The 17,784-nt window shown below is 39.5% G+C and overlaps 9 protein-coding genes and 1 non-coding gene across 10 annotated transcripts; 3 read left to right on the top strand and 7 right to left on the bottom strand.

Annotated features, from left to right (window-relative positions):
- Positions 1–27: 27 nt before the first annotated feature.
- Positions 28–1,461, bottom strand: SAD1 (mRNA splicing protein SAD1; the record flags this gene model as incomplete). Its single annotated transcript, XM_454587.1, has 1 exon — positions 28–1,461. One exon carries the CDS (start codon positions 1,459–1,461, stop codon positions 28–30), a length of 1,434 nt encoding a protein of 477 aa, XP_454587.1.
- A 406-nt stretch (positions 1,462–1,867) lies between these two features.
- KLLA0_E14103g (putative Xaa-Pro dipeptidase) lies at positions 1,868–3,463 on the top strand (the record flags this gene model as incomplete). The annotated part of the gene is made up of 1 exon (XM_454586.1): positions 1,868–3,463. One exon carries the CDS (start codon positions 1,868–1,870, stop codon positions 3,461–3,463), a length of 1,596 nt encoding a protein of 531 aa, XP_454586.1.
- A 194-nt stretch (positions 3,464–3,657) lies between these two features.
- KLLA0_E14081r lies at positions 3,658–3,730 on the bottom strand. The gene has a single exon. It is a non-coding gene; the product is annotated as a tRNA-Phe (tRNA).
- A 250-nt stretch (positions 3,731–3,980) lies between these two features.
- Positions 3,981–6,101, bottom strand: KLLA0_E14059g (uncharacterized protein; the record flags this gene model as incomplete). The annotated part of the gene is made up of 1 exon (XM_454585.1): positions 3,981–6,101. The coding sequence occupies one exon, from the start codon at positions 6,099–6,101 to the stop codon at positions 3,981–3,983; it is 2,121 nt and encodes a 706-aa protein (XP_454585.1).
- Positions 6,102–6,628: 527 nt separating this feature from the next.
- On the bottom strand, positions 6,629–7,654 carry AIM45 (Aim45p; the record flags this gene model as incomplete). Its single annotated transcript, XM_454584.1, has 1 exon — positions 6,629–7,654. One exon carries the CDS (start codon positions 7,652–7,654, stop codon positions 6,629–6,631), a length of 1,026 nt encoding a protein of 341 aa, XP_454584.1.
- A 308-nt stretch (positions 7,655–7,962) lies between these two features.
- KLLA0_E14015g (ketopantoate reductase family protein) lies at positions 7,963–9,009 on the bottom strand (the record flags this gene model as incomplete). Its single annotated transcript, XM_454583.1, has 1 exon — positions 7,963–9,009. The coding sequence occupies one exon, from the start codon at positions 9,007–9,009 to the stop codon at positions 7,963–7,965; it is 1,047 nt and encodes a 348-aa protein (XP_454583.1).
- A 1,183-nt stretch (positions 9,010–10,192) lies between these two features.
- On the top strand, positions 10,193–12,229 carry KLLA0_E13993g (uncharacterized protein; the record flags this gene model as incomplete). Its single annotated transcript, XM_454582.1, has 1 exon — positions 10,193–12,229. One exon carries the CDS (start codon positions 10,193–10,195, stop codon positions 12,227–12,229), a length of 2,037 nt encoding a protein of 678 aa, XP_454582.1.
- Positions 12,230–12,573: 344 nt separating this feature from the next.
- Positions 12,574–13,635, top strand: YFH7 (Yfh7p; the record flags this gene model as incomplete). Its single annotated transcript, XM_454581.1, has 1 exon — positions 12,574–13,635. The coding sequence occupies one exon, from the start codon at positions 12,574–12,576 to the stop codon at positions 13,633–13,635; it is 1,062 nt and encodes a 353-aa protein (XP_454581.1).
- Positions 13,636–13,743: 108 nt separating this feature from the next.
- Positions 13,744–15,105, bottom strand: KLLA0_E13949g (uncharacterized protein; the record flags this gene model as incomplete). Its single annotated transcript, XM_454580.1, has 1 exon — positions 13,744–15,105. The coding sequence occupies one exon, from the start codon at positions 15,103–15,105 to the stop codon at positions 13,744–13,746; it is 1,362 nt and encodes a 453-aa protein (XP_454580.1).
- Positions 15,106–16,503: 1,398 nt separating this feature from the next.
- KLLA0_E13927g (uncharacterized protein) lies at positions 16,504–17,502 on the bottom strand (the record flags this gene model as incomplete). The annotated part of the gene is made up of 1 exon (XM_454579.1): positions 16,504–17,502. The coding sequence occupies one exon, from the start codon at positions 17,500–17,502 to the stop codon at positions 16,504–16,506; it is 999 nt and encodes a 332-aa protein (XP_454579.1).
- Positions 17,503–17,784: the final 282 nt, after the last annotated feature.

The following is a 17,784-nucleotide window of genomic DNA, read 5'->3' as shown; positions in this document are numbered from 1 at the left end:
AGATAATCTGAATAACGAAAGCAGTTTCTAAACGCGTTGCCATATTTGAATGTAACATTCTTTAAGGAAAAGAAACTCTTTCTCAACCTTATTCACTTCAATGTCATCAAACTCGTACCATTGGTCGCGTAAAGTATCAGCGAGGTGTACTTTCCATCTGCTGGCTAACAAATCTTCTGTATCCGATATTTTCATTTGTATTACGCAATCATGGGTGATATTTACTAGTAATTTATAGTGTACACCACTGAATTCTAATTTTTCAGAGAACTCTACTAGAGTTTTGTTTCTATCTTTAATGGAAGTGAAGCCTTTGTCAAACCTGTTGAAATGAAGTATTAGGAATTTAGGATGCTTCAATATACGGTACGTTTTGATGGAATCTTTGGTATGGTATTCTGTTTCGCCATTGAATTTTTGTAAAAGTGTTTCCAGTTTCGTCTGAGATACACTGTTAGCACTGTTACCGTTGCTGAAAAGGTTCATTTGTGGTAAGTCCAATGAAAGTAACCAGAATTTTGTCTTTTGTGTAGTGGTGGCAGCTTCTAACTTCTTAAACTTCATAGTTTTCCCCTTCTCATCAACAACAGTTTCTATTGGAGTCGAAGTGATTTCAACGTGGCCCTGGAACTGATCTGTAACAGTCCGTACCAAAGAAGGTTCTTTACTCGCACAGAGTGAAGATATCAGCCATAGTAGGAAACTACGAGGATCTCTAGAATCATCCACCGGAAACCTTCTCTTTGAAACAAGTGATATATAGTTTAAGAGTTCATGGGGTGAGATATTCCTTCGTAGCAGTTTACAACTCCATAGTTTCCGTATTAACAAGGACAGAGAGCCTATTAAACCCGGACCATCATTTTCATCAGTATTATAACCACTGGAACTTTCCCCTAACAGGAAGTAATCACGGATTGGCAGCACATGGGCCAGTGCTTGCAACACTACTACGGAATAACCATCTGGAGTCAAATTATTCATACCAACGAACCCATTCAAATACCTCTTGTCATTCAAATCGTGACAAACTTTGGGGAACGTTTGTAATTGGCTATTATGAAACCTGGGACTAGCAGCATATACTATATCTGAAAGCAAAGATCCTGGAACCACATCTGCCTCATAATTCTCGGGCAATACATATACTTTCAAACTCTTCAGGTTCAAAAACACATGATGGTCTGACTCAATGGCATGTTTAAAGGCAACAGAATTTTGACCCCTACCCTGAAGATATTTCCCACTGGATAAGCAACAGTATACGTTAGAACGCGATAAAGTAACTGAACATACCTTTTCTCTATCAAAATCTAATTTTTTCATATCAATCTGATCAAGGTATACCTTCGGTACCGATCTTTTCTGTTGAACATCTATCTTTCCAACCTTGTTAGAATCGTGATCAACATCACCATCACTATCAATAATTTCGCCAAATTCCCGTTTAACTGATACCATTATGAAATTTTATTGGTATTATCAATACCTAAAGCTGGTATCATTCAATTGCCTCTTTTACGGAGCTTTTGTCCTACAAGATGAGATGAGATGAGATGAGATGATATATCAGTTGAAACTTCAATTAATCTGGTGAAATATCCGGAAAGGCCATACGGAAACGGAATTCCGTCTCTTTTTTTTCAATCTCGAGGTGGGATGGGGGAACAATCAATATAAGGAATTCAAATGTGCCAAAAGTTATATTGAAGTCAAACTAGTTGTCAATTCCGACTGAAGTTTGACACATTTTTTTTCATGCTACTACTGTATCTATCTGTCTATCCTGCTGTTGTCCTTTCTTTCTTTTTACTTATTTGCAACCTATTTCGTTACATATATATATATACTCAAGGCAGTAGATCATATGGATTTTAAGCAATCCGCTAGTTTTATTGGTTGCTCCTCTGTGTTGATGTACGGTGTTTGGAGGAAGTTGACTAATACTGTTTCTAAAGTCTCTGCAATATCCAACGTATTTGAAACCAGTGGAAAGATTTCTAGGCAAATGAGTAGTAACAACAGTACGAGCGTGATTTCTGCTCTTGTGGGACATAAATATCCTGCCAAAGAACATTGTTTGAGGGTTAAATCTCATTTCATTGACAAAAAGAAGAATCTAGATACCGGCTCTTCACCGTGTGCTATTTTCGTTGCTGGAGGTGAGATTGAGCCTATCAAGTATTGTGATCAGACGAAGACCTTCAGACAAAACAGATATTTTTACTATCTATCTGGCTGTAACATTCCGGGGTCTTCGGTTTTATTTGATCTGAAGAACGAGAAATTAACCTTGTTCTTGCCAGATGTTGACCAAGACGATATCATGTGGAGCGGTCTCCCAATTAGTGTTGAAGCTGCAGCTAAGAAATTCGATGTTGATGAAGTCTTATACGCAAGCGATGTACCAAATGTATTCAAGTCTAAACTCTCGGATTATGTTATCTATACTACAGATTTAGATAATGTCCATGATCCACAAGTTTCATCGAAGCTCATCTCTAACGATGAGGATCTCTTCTATGCTCTTGATGAGTCTAGATTGATTAAAGATTGGTATGAGATTGAATTGCTGAGGAAAGCTTGTCAAGTCACTGATACTTGCCATTTGGCTGTGATGTCGGCTTTGCCTATCGAGAAAACAGAAGGACACATCCATGCGGAGTTCACTTACCATGCCCTACGTCAAGGTTCCAAGTTTCAAGGTTATGACCCAATTTGTTGTAGTGGACCTAGTTGTTCAACTTTACACTATGTGGATAATGACGCTGATATGGCAGGCAAACACTCCGTGTTGATCGATGCGGGTGCTGAATGGGAATGTTACACCGCAGATGTTACCAGATGTTTCCCAATTAGTGGTAAATGGACCAAAGAACACCGTGATATCTATGATGCAGTATTGGACATGCATCAGAATGCCATGTCACAAATCAAAGATGGTGCCTCCTGGGAGGAAATTCATCTCTCTGCTCATAAAGTTCTCATCAAGCACTTGTTGAAGCTGGGTATCTTTAAATCGGCTTTCTCAGCTGATGATATCTATGATAGAAAGGCCACTGTGGCGTTTTTCCCCCATGGCTTGGGGCATTTGTTAGGGATGGATACCCATGACGTTGGTGGAAGACCAAACTATGAAGATGCTAACCCATATTTGAAATTTCTAAGATTACGTCGTCCATTGCAAGAAGGTATGGTAGTCACTAATGAACCTGGTTGTTATTTCAATCCATTCCTAATTGAAGAACTCTTGGATAAATTCCCTGAAAGAAAAGAAGTTGTCGATCATGAAGTAATGGATAAATATCTATACATCGGTGGTGTCAGAATTGAAGATGACGTGCTAGTTACGAAAGATGGTTATGATTGCTTGAGCAAAGTAACTTCAGATCCAGATGAAATCGAAAAGATTGTCAGTGATGGCATAGCCAAGGGCCGTTCCCATTTCCATGTGCTTGCCTGAGAACAGGATTAATTTATATCTTTCGTAATGTTTTAAAAATGTACATAGAAAGAAAGAACAACTGGAAATACAAGAATTGACTACTACCAACTACAATTTGACATTCGATGTCCTAAAGTTAACTGACCAATGTTGTAAATTAATTCATAGAGTAAAAAATAGGTACTACCTGAACTAGTCAAAATAAAAAGAAATGCTGCTTCTGTGGATCGAACACAGGACCTTATGAACTTCAGTCATACGCTCTCCCAACTGAGCTAAAGCAGCGACTTCTTGAAAAAACAAATATTCGTTGTCATAACACACTACCGAGGAATAGGGAAAGGTGTTAACAGCACAACTCTATGTATCCTTCATGAAGAATGCAGGACGTAGTGAAAGATGTCAGGTAGTAATATAAATAAGTTTTTAAATTGCAATAAATAATTTTAAGTGGAATATGTTGTGAGTTAGTCTTAAGGTGGATCAGCGACGTATATGAATACGAAGAGAGAAAGACAATTGGCCGTTTCCGTATTTATGCCATCGAAGAGTTCAACAAGGTATTTGAAAATATGCTGGGAGGTGGTGTATGATATTGCTGATTGTGTCTTTGTGCAATGACATCCGCTGCAGTAAGTGCATCTTCAATGGTGCTGAAATAAGAAGAGTTTGTAATCGTATTTCTTTCACATAGCTCTGCGACTCCAGAGGTAACGAGTCTCTCTCTGACCTTCTCAGTCAATGGAACATTCGTCAAGAAAACGTGAACATCTCTGCGGTTATATGCGGACAAAATCTCCTCTAATGTCTGGGCAGCAGAGGAGTCGATGTGGGTCATACCTTTCATATCAAATATGACATTTTCAGTCATTTCTTTTCTGCGAGACCTAGGTGCAGCAGGATGAGTAACAGCAGATCCATGTTTCTCTAAACGATGCAATCTCATCTTTAAATCATCTGCGTTGGTGAAAGTCAAAGGTTCTGCAATCTTCACTATTAGAAACCCTTCGATTTCTTCGATCTGTGGATTTATGAAGTAACCTGCTGCATTTGCTTGATAATCATCTGCATTGATAAAGGTTTCAGTTCCAGGAACTCTACCCAAAATTTGGATTCTAGATTTGGCAGAGTGCTTGATCACGTTGATTATAGAACATGCACACCCAATATAAATACCAGCTTCTAACGAGTAAAACAAGGTAGCTAATAACGTCACAGTAAAAACAGTTAATTCGCTGTATCCTTTACATCTCCAATGGAATTTTAAATCATGAGGGGCTTCCTCAAGAAGAGTTAGACCAACTACTGTTGTTATTACCGAAAGGATGCATACAGGGATGTATCTGATAATAGGTAAAAGAAATTGTATCGTGAACAAGGTAACCAAACCCATGAAAAAACCAGACATAGTGGTTTGTGCTCCACTGTATGCATTGATCTTCGAACGGCCATACCCACCAAATGCTGGCAAAATGGCAAACATGGAACCAACCACATTCATTGAACCCAATGCAATCAATTCTCTATTTGAAGAAATTGCCAAATTGTAACTGGTGCCCAAAGATTTTGACGCGGTTGCTGACTCAAAAAACCCTAGCATGGCGACCATAAATCCAGTACTAAATAGATCTTTGAAAGTAGCCACATTAACATTAGAAAAAGGATTCTTCAAATGTTTCATGGAATCCTTAGGAATATCGTTAATGATTTCGATTCCATATCTTGATTTAAGGTGCATCTTATATGAAACGAAAATGGAAAGAGCAACAACGACAAGAATATCAGGAAGTAAGACAAGCCATTTGAATTTTTTCCCATATCTTTTCTTGAAGATCCTCAGACTCATCAGAATTACGAAGGCGACGAGACTTAGTATCGCTGTTGGTTTATGATAATTTTCAGGACCATATTTCATAATGAATAATACTTTTTCAAACGGTGAATGATAATGTTCTTGCCTCGTTGGTGTTACATGATTCAACTTCAACTCGACAACCAAGGACGTGATGACCATAATGACACCCACGCCGCTGATGAATCCCCTTAACAATGCCCTACTCAAAACATTTTCCAAGAAACCTAATCTCAACAATCCACCAGTAAGTAAAACTAAACCGGAGATAAAAGTAATGACCAAACAAATGTTAATTGCCTTCAGTTTTGGGTCCTCTGAAAGTCTTGCTTCAATTGCTTGCCCCAAAATCAACGAAATAGCACTCTCTGGCCCTACAATCATTTGAGGAACAGACCCAAGAACTGTGTAAACCGCTGGAGAGAATACCAGAGAGTATAACCCGCATAATGGAGGGACATGCGCTACTGACGTTGCATAGGACATTGCTAACGGAATTTGAAAAGATGCTAAAGATAAACCTGCGATGAAATCACCCATACATTTCTTCACAGAATAAGTTGGAATCCATGAGAAACAGGGCAAATAGTAAGGGATCGTATCCTTCAAAGTAACGCGTTCATTTTCGGGGAAACTTACGGTGCTAAATTTCAACCCCACAGTACTAGTGCTTGTACTCTGTACATCATTAAAAGATGTATCTGCACCTATGCAGGAGCCAGTACCATACTTTTTGCTCGGAGAGGTATCGGTAGGAGTCCCTTTTTTATCGAGCAAAACAGCATTCAGGTCTTGAAAAGCCATTGTTACAACATGTAGGAGCTGATAGCGGAAAGATAACGGTACGAAGTAGTTTTAAAATGATAAAAAAAGACCAAAAAAACAGATTACGGTAGATCAGATATTATATGAGCATATAGGAAATGTAATGGTGTATTTGGGATCTCATCAAACCTATTTCTTATCTTCTCTCCTGTTTGCAACATTAAATTATGGTAAACCAAAGTTAGAACAAATTATTTTTGGATCCTAATTATTTTATTGGAATGCATGCGTAATGATGAGTAAGAAGACGAAAAGAGAATGCCAAGAAGTGAGAAATTAAACACGGTACTGGTTGTCTTTAAGTCGGCTTGAAATGATTTTTTATAATTGAGATGACGTTTATAACATGCACGTATGCAAACATTCCATTTATTATATATAGGTGTTAATACGTATATATTACTGTCAGGGTCTAATTACATTTGATAAAAGTTCTTTGAACTGGGGTGAAAGCGGAAAACATCAGAATAAAGAAGTACGGAGATCATTCAAACGAATGACTGGTCCTATTGTTTTAACTTTTCAGTCAATTCAGGCACTAATTCGTTCAAATCTCCGACCAAACCATAATCTGCTACTTGGAAAATTGGAGCTTCAGGGTCCTTGTTGATAGCGACGATAGTCTTGGCGTCTTTGATACCAGCGAGATGTTGAATGGCACCAGAAACACCAAGTGCGATGTATAATTCTGGAGCTACGATCTTACCGGTTTGACCGATTTGTAGAGAGTTATCACAGAATCCAGAATCGACAGCAGCTCTTGTGGCACCGATAGCCGCACCCAATGTATCAGCCAATGGTGTTACCAAAGCTTCGAAAGTTTCCTTATTCTTCAAACCACGACCACCAGAAACAATTCTTGTAGCAGAACCTAATTCTGGTCTTTCACTCTTGACCAAGTTGGCACCTTCCCATTTAATGGGTGGGATTTCCGTACCGTTCACTGTGTTGGAAGCATTAACGGTTTCGATAGCAGCGCTGTTAGAACCAGCACCAACAGCTGGGAAAGCAGAAGATCTGATTGAAATCAACTTCTGGCTCTGTTGAGATTCAACTGTCGCCAAAATATTTCCTGCATACATTGGTCTAACAAATGTGTTCGGATCCAAAATCTTGGTGACATCACAAATCGGTTGCAGATCTAAGAGAGCACCAACTCTTGGTAAGAAACCTTTACCAACAGAAGAAGCAGGAACGACGAAGTGAGAGTAATCACCTTTTTGTAGCAAATCGTAAACCACTGGTGTAACTCTCTCTGGTAACAGGTCATCCAAACTCTCTTCTGGAACCACCAGAATCTTATTCAAAGAAGACACATCAAGTTTCTGCAAAGCGGCAGCGGCTTCTTTAGCCTTAGAACCCACAAGAACAGCATCAATTTGGTTGCCCAAGTTTCCAGCAGCATACAATGTGTTTAATGATGCTGGAAGGATGGCACCTTCTTTTGAAGTTTCGACAAATGCCAAAGTAGAAGCTGGTCTCAAACCACGGCCTCCAAACCCAGCAAACCGTCTAGTAGTTGATCTCAACATGGTCTCAGTATTACAATGAAGCGTTTCAGTTTCTTCAGCAAGGATAAACCGCAACACCAAGATTGATTCAAATAATTGTGACTCTCTTTCCTGTTAGTCTTGTCCTTTCATCGAATCTGAACCAACGAAGAATAAACCCAAATGAATCATTGATTGGACAAAGAGAAGCAGCAGTCACGTGATTTAAATTTAAATTGAAGCAGACCCACAGGACGCTTTGACATAGAGAGAGGGGGTGAGAGGAATAGAACTAAAGGTAATAGGGTTATTTTGAGTGAGTACGTAACTAATACATAGAAGTTATCTACTTAGCACCAGAATTTATCGTGGATTGGTCTCTTTTCTGGTAAAGACACAAGGCCTTGTTTCTCCTTCAAGCGGAATTGAACCACTTTCAACAGTTCATATAGGAGGTTCAAAGTTGGAGTTTCAACATTCAATTCTCTGGCTACGGTCAACAGGTTACCTACAATGACTTCCAGTTCAATTGGGTTACCTTTTTGTACATCAACGGCCATCGATGGGGTAAACCAGTCACCGTCATCAGAATGAATAGCGTTTGAGATGCAATTAGCGGGCAAGTCCACACCATCGGCCTTGGCGACGGCAACGACTTCACGCATCGCTGGGATCGAGATTTTCTCCAGACCACCAGAGTATTCCAACCTACCAGTGTCCACCCCAGTAAGGGCACAAACAGTATTCATCGTGGCATTGTACACCAATTTCATGTACCTGTTCTCCTTAGCACTTGGATAGTACCCGCAACTGTTCTTATCGTTGGAGTAGATAGAGATGAACCTTTTCGTGTTATGTTCCTGGATTTCGTGATCCAAATTTGGATTCTCAAAGTATGCAATGTACGTTCTATCTTGTTGGGTTTGTTTAACTTTACCGTTATGGTTATGAGAACCAATATGGGACACACCAGACACAACGACGTTCTTTGGGAACTTGGCAAAGAATGGCCTTGCCAAATCGAACCCATTTTGCATCAAGACAATGGTAGTGTATTCATCTGTCACCAATGGAGCCACGACGTCTTCTAATTTCAACACATCTGGTAAGTTTTTAGTACAGATGACAATGAAATCGTACTTCAAACCAGAAGCATTTGCCTCTTCAGCAGCAGCGTCTGCACTAGGATAGATATTAGTTGGTTTCCAATTGGATATTTGACCGTAATCACAAGAATCTATATCGTACCCGTTCTTACTAACTTGATCGTAATCTCTTCTAACAACAATATCAAGACGGCTCTTCCCGACATAGTCAATCCCGTACGCTACAATGGTACCAACACCACCGGACCCAATAAGTAACACGTTAGCTTCCTTTCCTTCTGATGAACTCATTGATGAAAACGTTCTTCTCTGCTTGCTGCTGATACTACAACTGCTACCACCCACGCTAGTACTCTACTTACACTGGACTTGAACCAGCGTACCTACACAATTCAAGACACAACATCATCTCAAATAGTACCCTTATATACAAACAGCTTAACAAGCATTCACTAACTAAGCAACCTGGTGTCTGATCTAAATAAGTCTCCATAAGGAAGGTGAGTGCTTCTGGTCTACATAGTTCCAAAAACACATTCCGTTATCGGCCAAATCAACCCCAGCGCCTGCCGTTTCAATTCAATTCAATAAAACAGAAGGTGAACGGTAACACATCTACTTTCCTATTTAGAACACAAACCCTACCTGACTCACTTACTCACTTACCACTTCCAGATAGATGTCTATGTACAGTAGAAAACAAGGCCACAAGGTTGCATTTATTGGAAAAATTCAGAGTTTACTTGAGAATGCGGAATTGAGTATCCATCAACCCGCGCACACCTGACTTGTTCTTTAGCAACCATATCTAACTGTTTTCCCTCCTAACTTGCATTAGCTTTGAACTCTTCCAACAAGAAAGAACAACATACAGTCAGATTATATCGACGATATAGTCAATGGCAATTGCGCCTAACGGCGAAATCATGTGTACGATATGTCTTTATCTCTTTCTGTTCTCATTTCTTTTCCAGTGATAATTGCGTTAGTTTCCGGTTTGAAATCAGTTAGAGGTCTCGAGAAGCGGTTTTGCCCTATGTTTACCCTTTGTCTTTCTTTATCTTTCAGACTCTCTTATCTATCAGTTGCTACTCGAGAAATATTTCAGATGAGGCTTCGTCTTCGTTATTCGTTGTTATTCGTTGCTATTTGATAATCGATAGCCACAGACGTAGTAGAGGTTTTTAGTAAGAGTGTTAGTTTTTGTTTGTCGGTCTGGTCCAGTATTAGTAGTAGTTTTATTTGATCTCAGATGTTAGATTAAGAGTGCCTTACGTATATCAAAAGGTCAGGACGTTATTATTTCAAGAGATTTATGTAAGATTTGCGTCCATAACTGATAAGTATATGGATATATATATATATATGTTGATACGGGCGTGTGGTTTCCGCAGCTGGAAGGTGGGTTCTTTGTTCAAGTCGCATAGGAAAGACCTGAAGAAGGCTGAGAGACACTGACGATGGATGAAATAAGATGGTTCAGATGGAGCAAGACTACGAAGTTAAGGCAGAGCAAGAGTTCCAAGGTCAAGGTCAACATTCGGGGCAACCACAACACGAAAATATAGTTGATTTTGAGTTTGGTGATAATGATGCTGTAAGTAATAGTAGTGGAAACGATAGCAATTCGAGTAGTGCAAGTAAAAAACGACGCAAGAACCAGGGAGTAGCGTGCTGTTTTTGCAAGAGAAGGAGGAAACGGTGTGATGGTGGGTTCCCTCAGTGTGGAGCCTGTGTGAATGCTGGGATCCAATGTACTTTTGTAGATAAAATTACAGGAAGAGAATTACCTAGAGATTATATTGATAGATTAGAATCAAAGGTTTTCGATTTGGAATCCAAGTTGCGTTCCACAGAAGAGGACAAAACGATAATAAAGTTGGTGGTCGGGTCCCAACTCAAGATGAATATTTCACAGGATCTGGGCAGTATACAGGAGAACTCGGACTCGGACTCGACGCTGTTGAGGCCGTCGTACGATACCGCTGTCAAATTATTGCAACTGTATCGAATAAGAATTCATCGTCAGTATCCGTTCCTAGATTGGCCATGGGTACTTGATTGTTTCCACAAAGTGTTCATGTTGAATACGAAGGATACCAAAGCGATTTCATTCGTCTATCTCGTGTTGTCTATTGGTGTCGACTTGGGAGAAGTTGTTGAAGGAGCTCATCCTTCTAGTTTATACTATGGGATTACGATGGATCACATCAACTCCACGTTAGAAGCAGGAAGCATCAGGACCATTCAACTATACCTACTACTGATCATTCAACTGCTGGTAAAACCCAAGGAGAGTTTGTCAGATGACTATAATCAGTTATGGCTTCTTGCAGGAGTGGCCGTACGAACAGCGGTTTCGTTAGATTTACACAGGAAACCAGGATCACCAAGAAGCATGACTCATGGCTTAGAACAACACGTTTTACAGAACCTAAGGTCAAGGGTATTCTGGTGTGCGTACAGCATTGAAAGGTTGATTGGTATGACAGTGGGTAGACCGTTTTGCATATCCGACGTGGATATTGATGCTCCTTTACCAGAATCCGAACTAGAAGTAGGATCCACTTTGGGATCAGCAGATTGTGAAACGCATATGTATGCTAATGCCATTGAAATTTTCAAATTAAGACGAATTCAATCCTCTATATGTATGTTCGTGTATGGTCCACGTAAGTTTCTCGATAACGACGATGAGATCAATCAATCAAGACAACAGATCATACTTGAATTGGAAGATTGGAAACAGGGATTCTCTTCACAAAAATCGAATAAGGACATGAACTTCATATCAACTGACACTTGGGCAAATATGAATTATCACCAGTCTGTGGTTTGGTTCTTGAGACCAGTATTACTTCAAATCAACGATTCTCATAGAAAAGCCGTAGCGGATGGTGTAGCGATGGTAACACCGACTCGAGAAACGTTAGAATGGTTTCAGGTACTCATGTATTCTGCATCTGAAATAAGTACATGCTACGAAAATATACTAAAAGAGTCCTTATCTCCCTTGTCGCATAACATCGACCCGCTCACCTCTATCCATACATTATTTGTCGCAGGCGTCACTTATATGTATTGTATTTGGTTGAACGTTAAGTTAGATCTAATATCTGGTGATCGGAATGATAGTGTGAGATCGATCAACGTTATCAAACTATACCAGAAACTGTTACAGACCCTAGCCAAACAATGGCATATTGGGAAACTTCAATACGAAAGTTTTATGCAATTATCCGGTAAAATCTTGATAAACATACAGAGAAATGGCAGCAGCCGTTTCCATTCTACCAACAATCTGGATCCAATTGACAAATCCACTTTAATCAATGACCCAACTAGCGATTGTGAAAGCACTTCTTCGCTACAAAGTTTTGCCAAAAATCTAAATGATAAGCATCAACAGCCCAATGCTATTAAAGATAGCCCAATATTCTCATTCATTAACCTGAATGGCGATACCGTGCTGAGAGCGTTAATATGGGATTTGCTTGAGCAATTCGAGTAGCAACATTTTACGAAGGGCACTATGAGGGACCCAATGTAAAACAAAAGTACACACATACGTATATCATGTATATATAAACTTGATAGATAGACTACTATTCCAAGGGTAGATCTCCACTTCCAACTCCTTCCCATGGCACATCCGATGCTATTTTCATTAGTTTTCCTTGTGACTACGATAGAAATATCGTATCCACAACTAGTGAACTTACAGAACACAGATTAAATAAGAACATTTAAACCAAAACAATTTATTTTAGAACACTGTTTCTTAAAGAACATTACATCAGCGTATGTCAATATCATTGTACAAGGCCTTTCAGTTTTACAAACTGCCAACATAGGATGTTGGATTACGATGCGCTTGTAGATCAAGCGTTACAGCTGCTCGAACAAAATATCAACAAGAATTATAGGGTTTGCATTGGGATAATTGGACCACCAGGTTCTGGTAAGTCGACTGTAGCTGAAAAATTGAAGGAAAAGATCAATAGCAGATATCACGATTACCTAGCTCACGAGCATCATGCAGAGGTGGCAGTACGGCCGTTAAGCTCTGCTATTGATCTAACTGGAGACCTATCAGTTGCCAACAAAGAACTGCAAGCGGAGATTAAGGCAGGATTTTACTCACACGTCGAAGATAATAATTTCAAACCAGTGCAAGTGAAAGAGTCTGACGGGTCAACCCTTATCGTTGGTCGCGGTGGTTTGGACAATGCGGTTAGGATAAAACCGCTACGTAAGGAAGCCAACTTGTCCCCAACAAAGCCGGATATAGCTCAAATTGTTCCAATGGATGGATTCCATCTGTCAAGAAAACATCTAGATCACTTCAAGGATCCTACTGTGGCTCATCTTCGTCGGGGGTCGCCGTTTACGTTTGATAGTAATAATTTCTTGCAATTGTGCAAAGTGCTGTCAAAAACCTGTTCCCTGGACCCAAACTACCATTCTACTGGCCCAGAGACTGTAAATGAAGATAATACAAATTCATTGTTCGACAATGTTACGAATAGCTTTATAGACTTACCTGAAATATCTTTCCCCGGGTTTGATCATGCAATTAAAGATCCAGTGGCTGACCAGCATACAGTTCATAAATTTACAAGAATACTAATTCTAGAAGGACTCTATCTTCTCTTAAATCAAGAGAACTGGAGTCTAATATACGATGCCATAGCAAGCACGGGTGCATTTATTTTTTGGAATATCGTGATTGATGAAGATGTTATCGAACAAAGAGTGGCCAAACGTCATGTTAAATCTGGTATTTGCCTGTCTTTAGAGGAAGGCATACAAAGATTTAGAGCAAACGATCAAATAAACGGTAGGCTGATTCAATCGCAATCTGTTAGGAACGCCAATAAAAATGTGAAAAACGTCTACGACATACGAAATGATTAAAAAAAATGCTGATATGCGAATGTATGGTCGAGTATATCATATGTACTGCACGTTTATATGTATTGAAGTTGCTATCGTGAAAAAGTAGTTCTCATCTCTTTAATTCCGTTAAGTGAGTCGTTCCAGTGATACCTTTGTTTTCCGTCTAGTAAGCATTTTGGAGCTATCAAGACATAAATTGAAATCCATACCGCAATTATTGTTTAGCGATTTAGAGCGGTGCCTTACATGATCCGAATTCAACTCTAGTGGATGCATTTTAGTGTTGTTGACACTGTTTCTCCTGATATTCTCTAAAAATATCGGATTATCATGGTTACAGACCGATTCATCGACGATCCTATCGACGTGTTGCAATTGGAAATTGCTTTCCTTTGGTTTCTTATGAGGAATTTCACTTAAAAATACTCCAGCGGAAACTAGATTGATATCTTCAGCTGATTCACTAATATCACCTTTTCTATTTCTAAAGCTGGTGTCATGGTCAACATGAGCGTCAACATCATCGTCATCGCTTCCCTCAGCTTCGTTGTTGTCTTGTAATATTTTCCTGCTGAATTTAGAATTGTTATCAAAAGTTAATTGACTTCTGTCATCAGCAGTATCTTCCGTACCGCTGCGACTGACATCTTCTTCTTCATCCTCATCTTCATCCTCGTCATCTTCGCTGCCGGCTTCAACATCCGAGACAGGGAATACTTTTGGTATTGGCGTTCTCGGAAGGCTGACAATCCGCTTCTTCCCACAAGGAGCAAGCCGTACATTGTCAGATATGCAAATTGATGCTCTAAGATGAGTTGATTTATCGAGAATTGAGGTTGGTTTCTCAATTGCTTTTGGAACGGTAGTCTGGGGTAATATTATATCCGGTAAATCTGACACTGAATCATCAGCATTATTATCATTATCGTCAGATTCTTCGATAGTTTCATCTTGGTCTTCATCCTCATCTTCATCCTCATCCCTTGCCGGTGGAACGACTTTCATCATTGGGGTTCGTAGTCCCAGTTTGCATTTCATTCTAGCCAAAATATTGTTACATGGCTTCATCTCCGCACTTCCATTAAAACAAATGTGTTGACTTTCAGCATCAAGCTGCTCCTCTTTCTCCTGCGTATGATGGTTACATTGTTCATTCTCATGATGAGATTCATTACTATCACGTGACTTTAACGAGTGATCCTCATCAGTTGAGTATGCAAAGTAGTCGTTTCCTTCAATATCCAGATAGTCTTGACCATAAACGGTAAAGGTTTTCGTATGATCCTTATCATAGAATCTGTCCTTATAAGTATCATCCAACCTCGTCTTAGCCTTCACCGGAAGAACTTTGTCGGTCTCAATCAAAACAACAGTAGAGCCGTTAGAATTCTTCGCACAATATATTACATTTCCTTTATCATTCCCTAAAATAGATTTTAATTGGTAAGTCCCCAAATCAGACACCAATTCAGTAGGTAGTTGCATCATTTTAGAAGTGAGTTGTCGATACTAGCACACCGAGGATTAGAACACAAAAAATCTTTAATTCAAAATCTTATTGAAGTACTAATGTTCAAGTATCCCATAAAATTGAAATATATGATCGACGAAAAAGCAGAAAACACACACACAACAATGGGTGCTCAGCTGCTGATATGCTGATATGGTACTAACCGATAATAACCAGTTGAATTGCACGCTTTTTGGTACTCTAAAGTATGCGAAATGTCTAATGTTTAATTTTGTTGCAACCTCTTCGAGGCTTGAAATCAGATTCTGAACTTTATTTCTGGTTCATATATAGAGATTTCTTGGATCTGAAAATAACTGCAGCCTACCGAATCTCACTTCTCTCGCACTGTTTTTCCCAAGAAAAAAACCAAGACCCAAAAATGTGCTACAAAAAAAAAAGCGAAATTACACACAATTTTAAAACAAGTGAGAAAACTGGGAAAAAATATGTGAGTGCAAAAACAACCGCACCAGTTCAAAAATGTGAATATTTGTATCAAACGGTTTATTATGTTTTTTTCTTGGGAGGACAGTGAAAGTCGAAATACTGGCAAGAGAATATGCTTAAAATAGTGCACAAATTTAAATGAACAGCTTAGATCCCCCTTAAAGAATGGTTGCAAGAGGCACAATATAACAAAATGCTCACAGTATGAATCGCGTGTCTGTTCCCGAGGCGAACTATTTTTGGGACCTCTCAGTAACCTACGTTCCCCAATTTCCTAAGTAGTGTAAAATCATGTAATTGTGACTTTTCTTTCTCAACCGTAGATTTGCACAGCGTTTTTTCTTTCTTTCAAACAAACAAACACGCGCTTACGGAGTACAGGAAAAGACCGCAACTCCAAAGGAGGAAAGAAAAGTTATAACTACTGGTTTATTAGCTAATATTCTGAACACACGAGATGCCGGAAGCAGGGAAGAGTGGTGTGTTTGTGTAGTTTCCTTTTATGAAGTTACCTTGTAACGTTGATAAAACTGCACCATTCCTCGCCGCCCCCCTTTAAAACTGTAATACTGTGGGGGTGCGGATGAGTTTTTACCGTGCAAATCTGTAATTATGCGCGCTGAAACTGAATTACGTATTTTCCTACATTTTCTCTTTCGTGTTTTATCCGGCGAAATTTTCCCCTACCTAGAAGGCAAGACACAGGATCACTTTTAGACATAAAGCTCATTTTCGGTTGGTAAATAAACAGTTGCACCCCTGCTGTATATTTCATACACGTGATCAGAAATATGGACGTTCGATAAGTCTTATTATTATCGGTAGCAAAATTAGCACAGTACATAGCTTTACAAAGAACCGTGAATGCCTTGTTAGTGGTTGTGGTATTAATATTACATCGGATTGACGGTGGTTCCTGTGATAAGCTAGTATCCTCGTTCATCCTGTGCAGTCTCCTCCATCGACGTAACTCGTTTCAACACTTTTGCAATTTGTTTAGATAACGTCGACAATTCTCCGACATCTTGTTTTAAATGTTCCAGATCAGTTTGTACTCTTTGGGTAACTTCCTTTAAATCACTTTTACCGCTAACATGTTGTGTTCCTCCATCCCCATTCATAATAAAGGTTTTGTTGTCTGAGAAATAATTTGTGATGGTAAATGGTTGCGATTCTGGCACTATATTGTGTTTAAATTTCTTCGCAGGCGGCTGTAACTCCGTGTCAATATTAGGGTAGTTAATGCCTTGACCATCATTGTTTTCTTCTAGGTCAGATTGATTACCATGTGTGTAATTCGCATTCCCTGATGGGTTCTTATCTATGTTTTGTCCCGTCTTGTCCCGTGTTCCGTTCCTTCCCTCCGTATTGGAACCCATAAGAGTGCCATCAACTTGAACTGAGGGGAGTTGTTTCCCATTGTAGCCGTTTGATGATAGAGCCGGTAAGTTTTGATTCCCAGTAACATCGATTAGTTTGGGCCCTGGCTGCCCCATTTTCTGCATGTTATTCACGATTGTCTGATTTGGTACCTCTTTCAAAGCATCAATGGCCTTTTCTACCATATCACCAGTAGTCATCGCATTGATATTTTCATCTCCAGGCGGAACACTGGTAATCTTGTGGGTTTCGTGGTACTCTATTTCCATGTTGACCAATGTCTTCATCAGCATATCGATCTCTGATTCTCTTCCTGTTGGAGCAAATTTCGTCTGGGCCCTACTTTTATAATCCAGTAACAATCTCTCAAATCGCGCTCTCACCGTACGTGCCTGCTTTACCTGAAGCCTAAACTGCTTGTTGAAATCGCTCAATACGCTGTGATAATTCTTAGTTCTGTCTCTGACGCCGTCTATTAGAATTTCTGGACTGTTCAAATAAACAAGCTTGCATAGAGCGAGATCCATCTCGTAAGTCCAAATCATTTCGTGTTACCTTGGCCCCCTGGTTACTTAAAACCTCAGTGTCTCCCCTTTCAGCTGGTTATTTGGACCTATGATCTTCTAATCTAAACGTTTATCCTTATATAGGTGAATGGCTAATATGGACTTCGGCGGCACAATATTGCAACGCGACACAACAGAATTACAAACCATCGCAGTAAAATAAAAAAACCGCAGGATACTTTAGCTTCTTAAACTAATAGAATTATTTTTCGCTTTTTAAATGTTTTACCGCAGTGCGACTGACTTTATCATCTTTTGATA

Source organism: Kluyveromyces lactis (genome assembly GCF_000002515.2).
Source record: "Kluyveromyces lactis strain NRRL Y-1140 chromosome E complete sequence".
In the NCBI taxonomy this organism is placed as follows: Eukaryota; Fungi; Ascomycota; class Saccharomycetes; order Saccharomycetales; family Saccharomycetaceae; genus Kluyveromyces; species Kluyveromyces lactis.
This window is presented reverse-complemented; position numbering and strand designations above follow the sequence as displayed.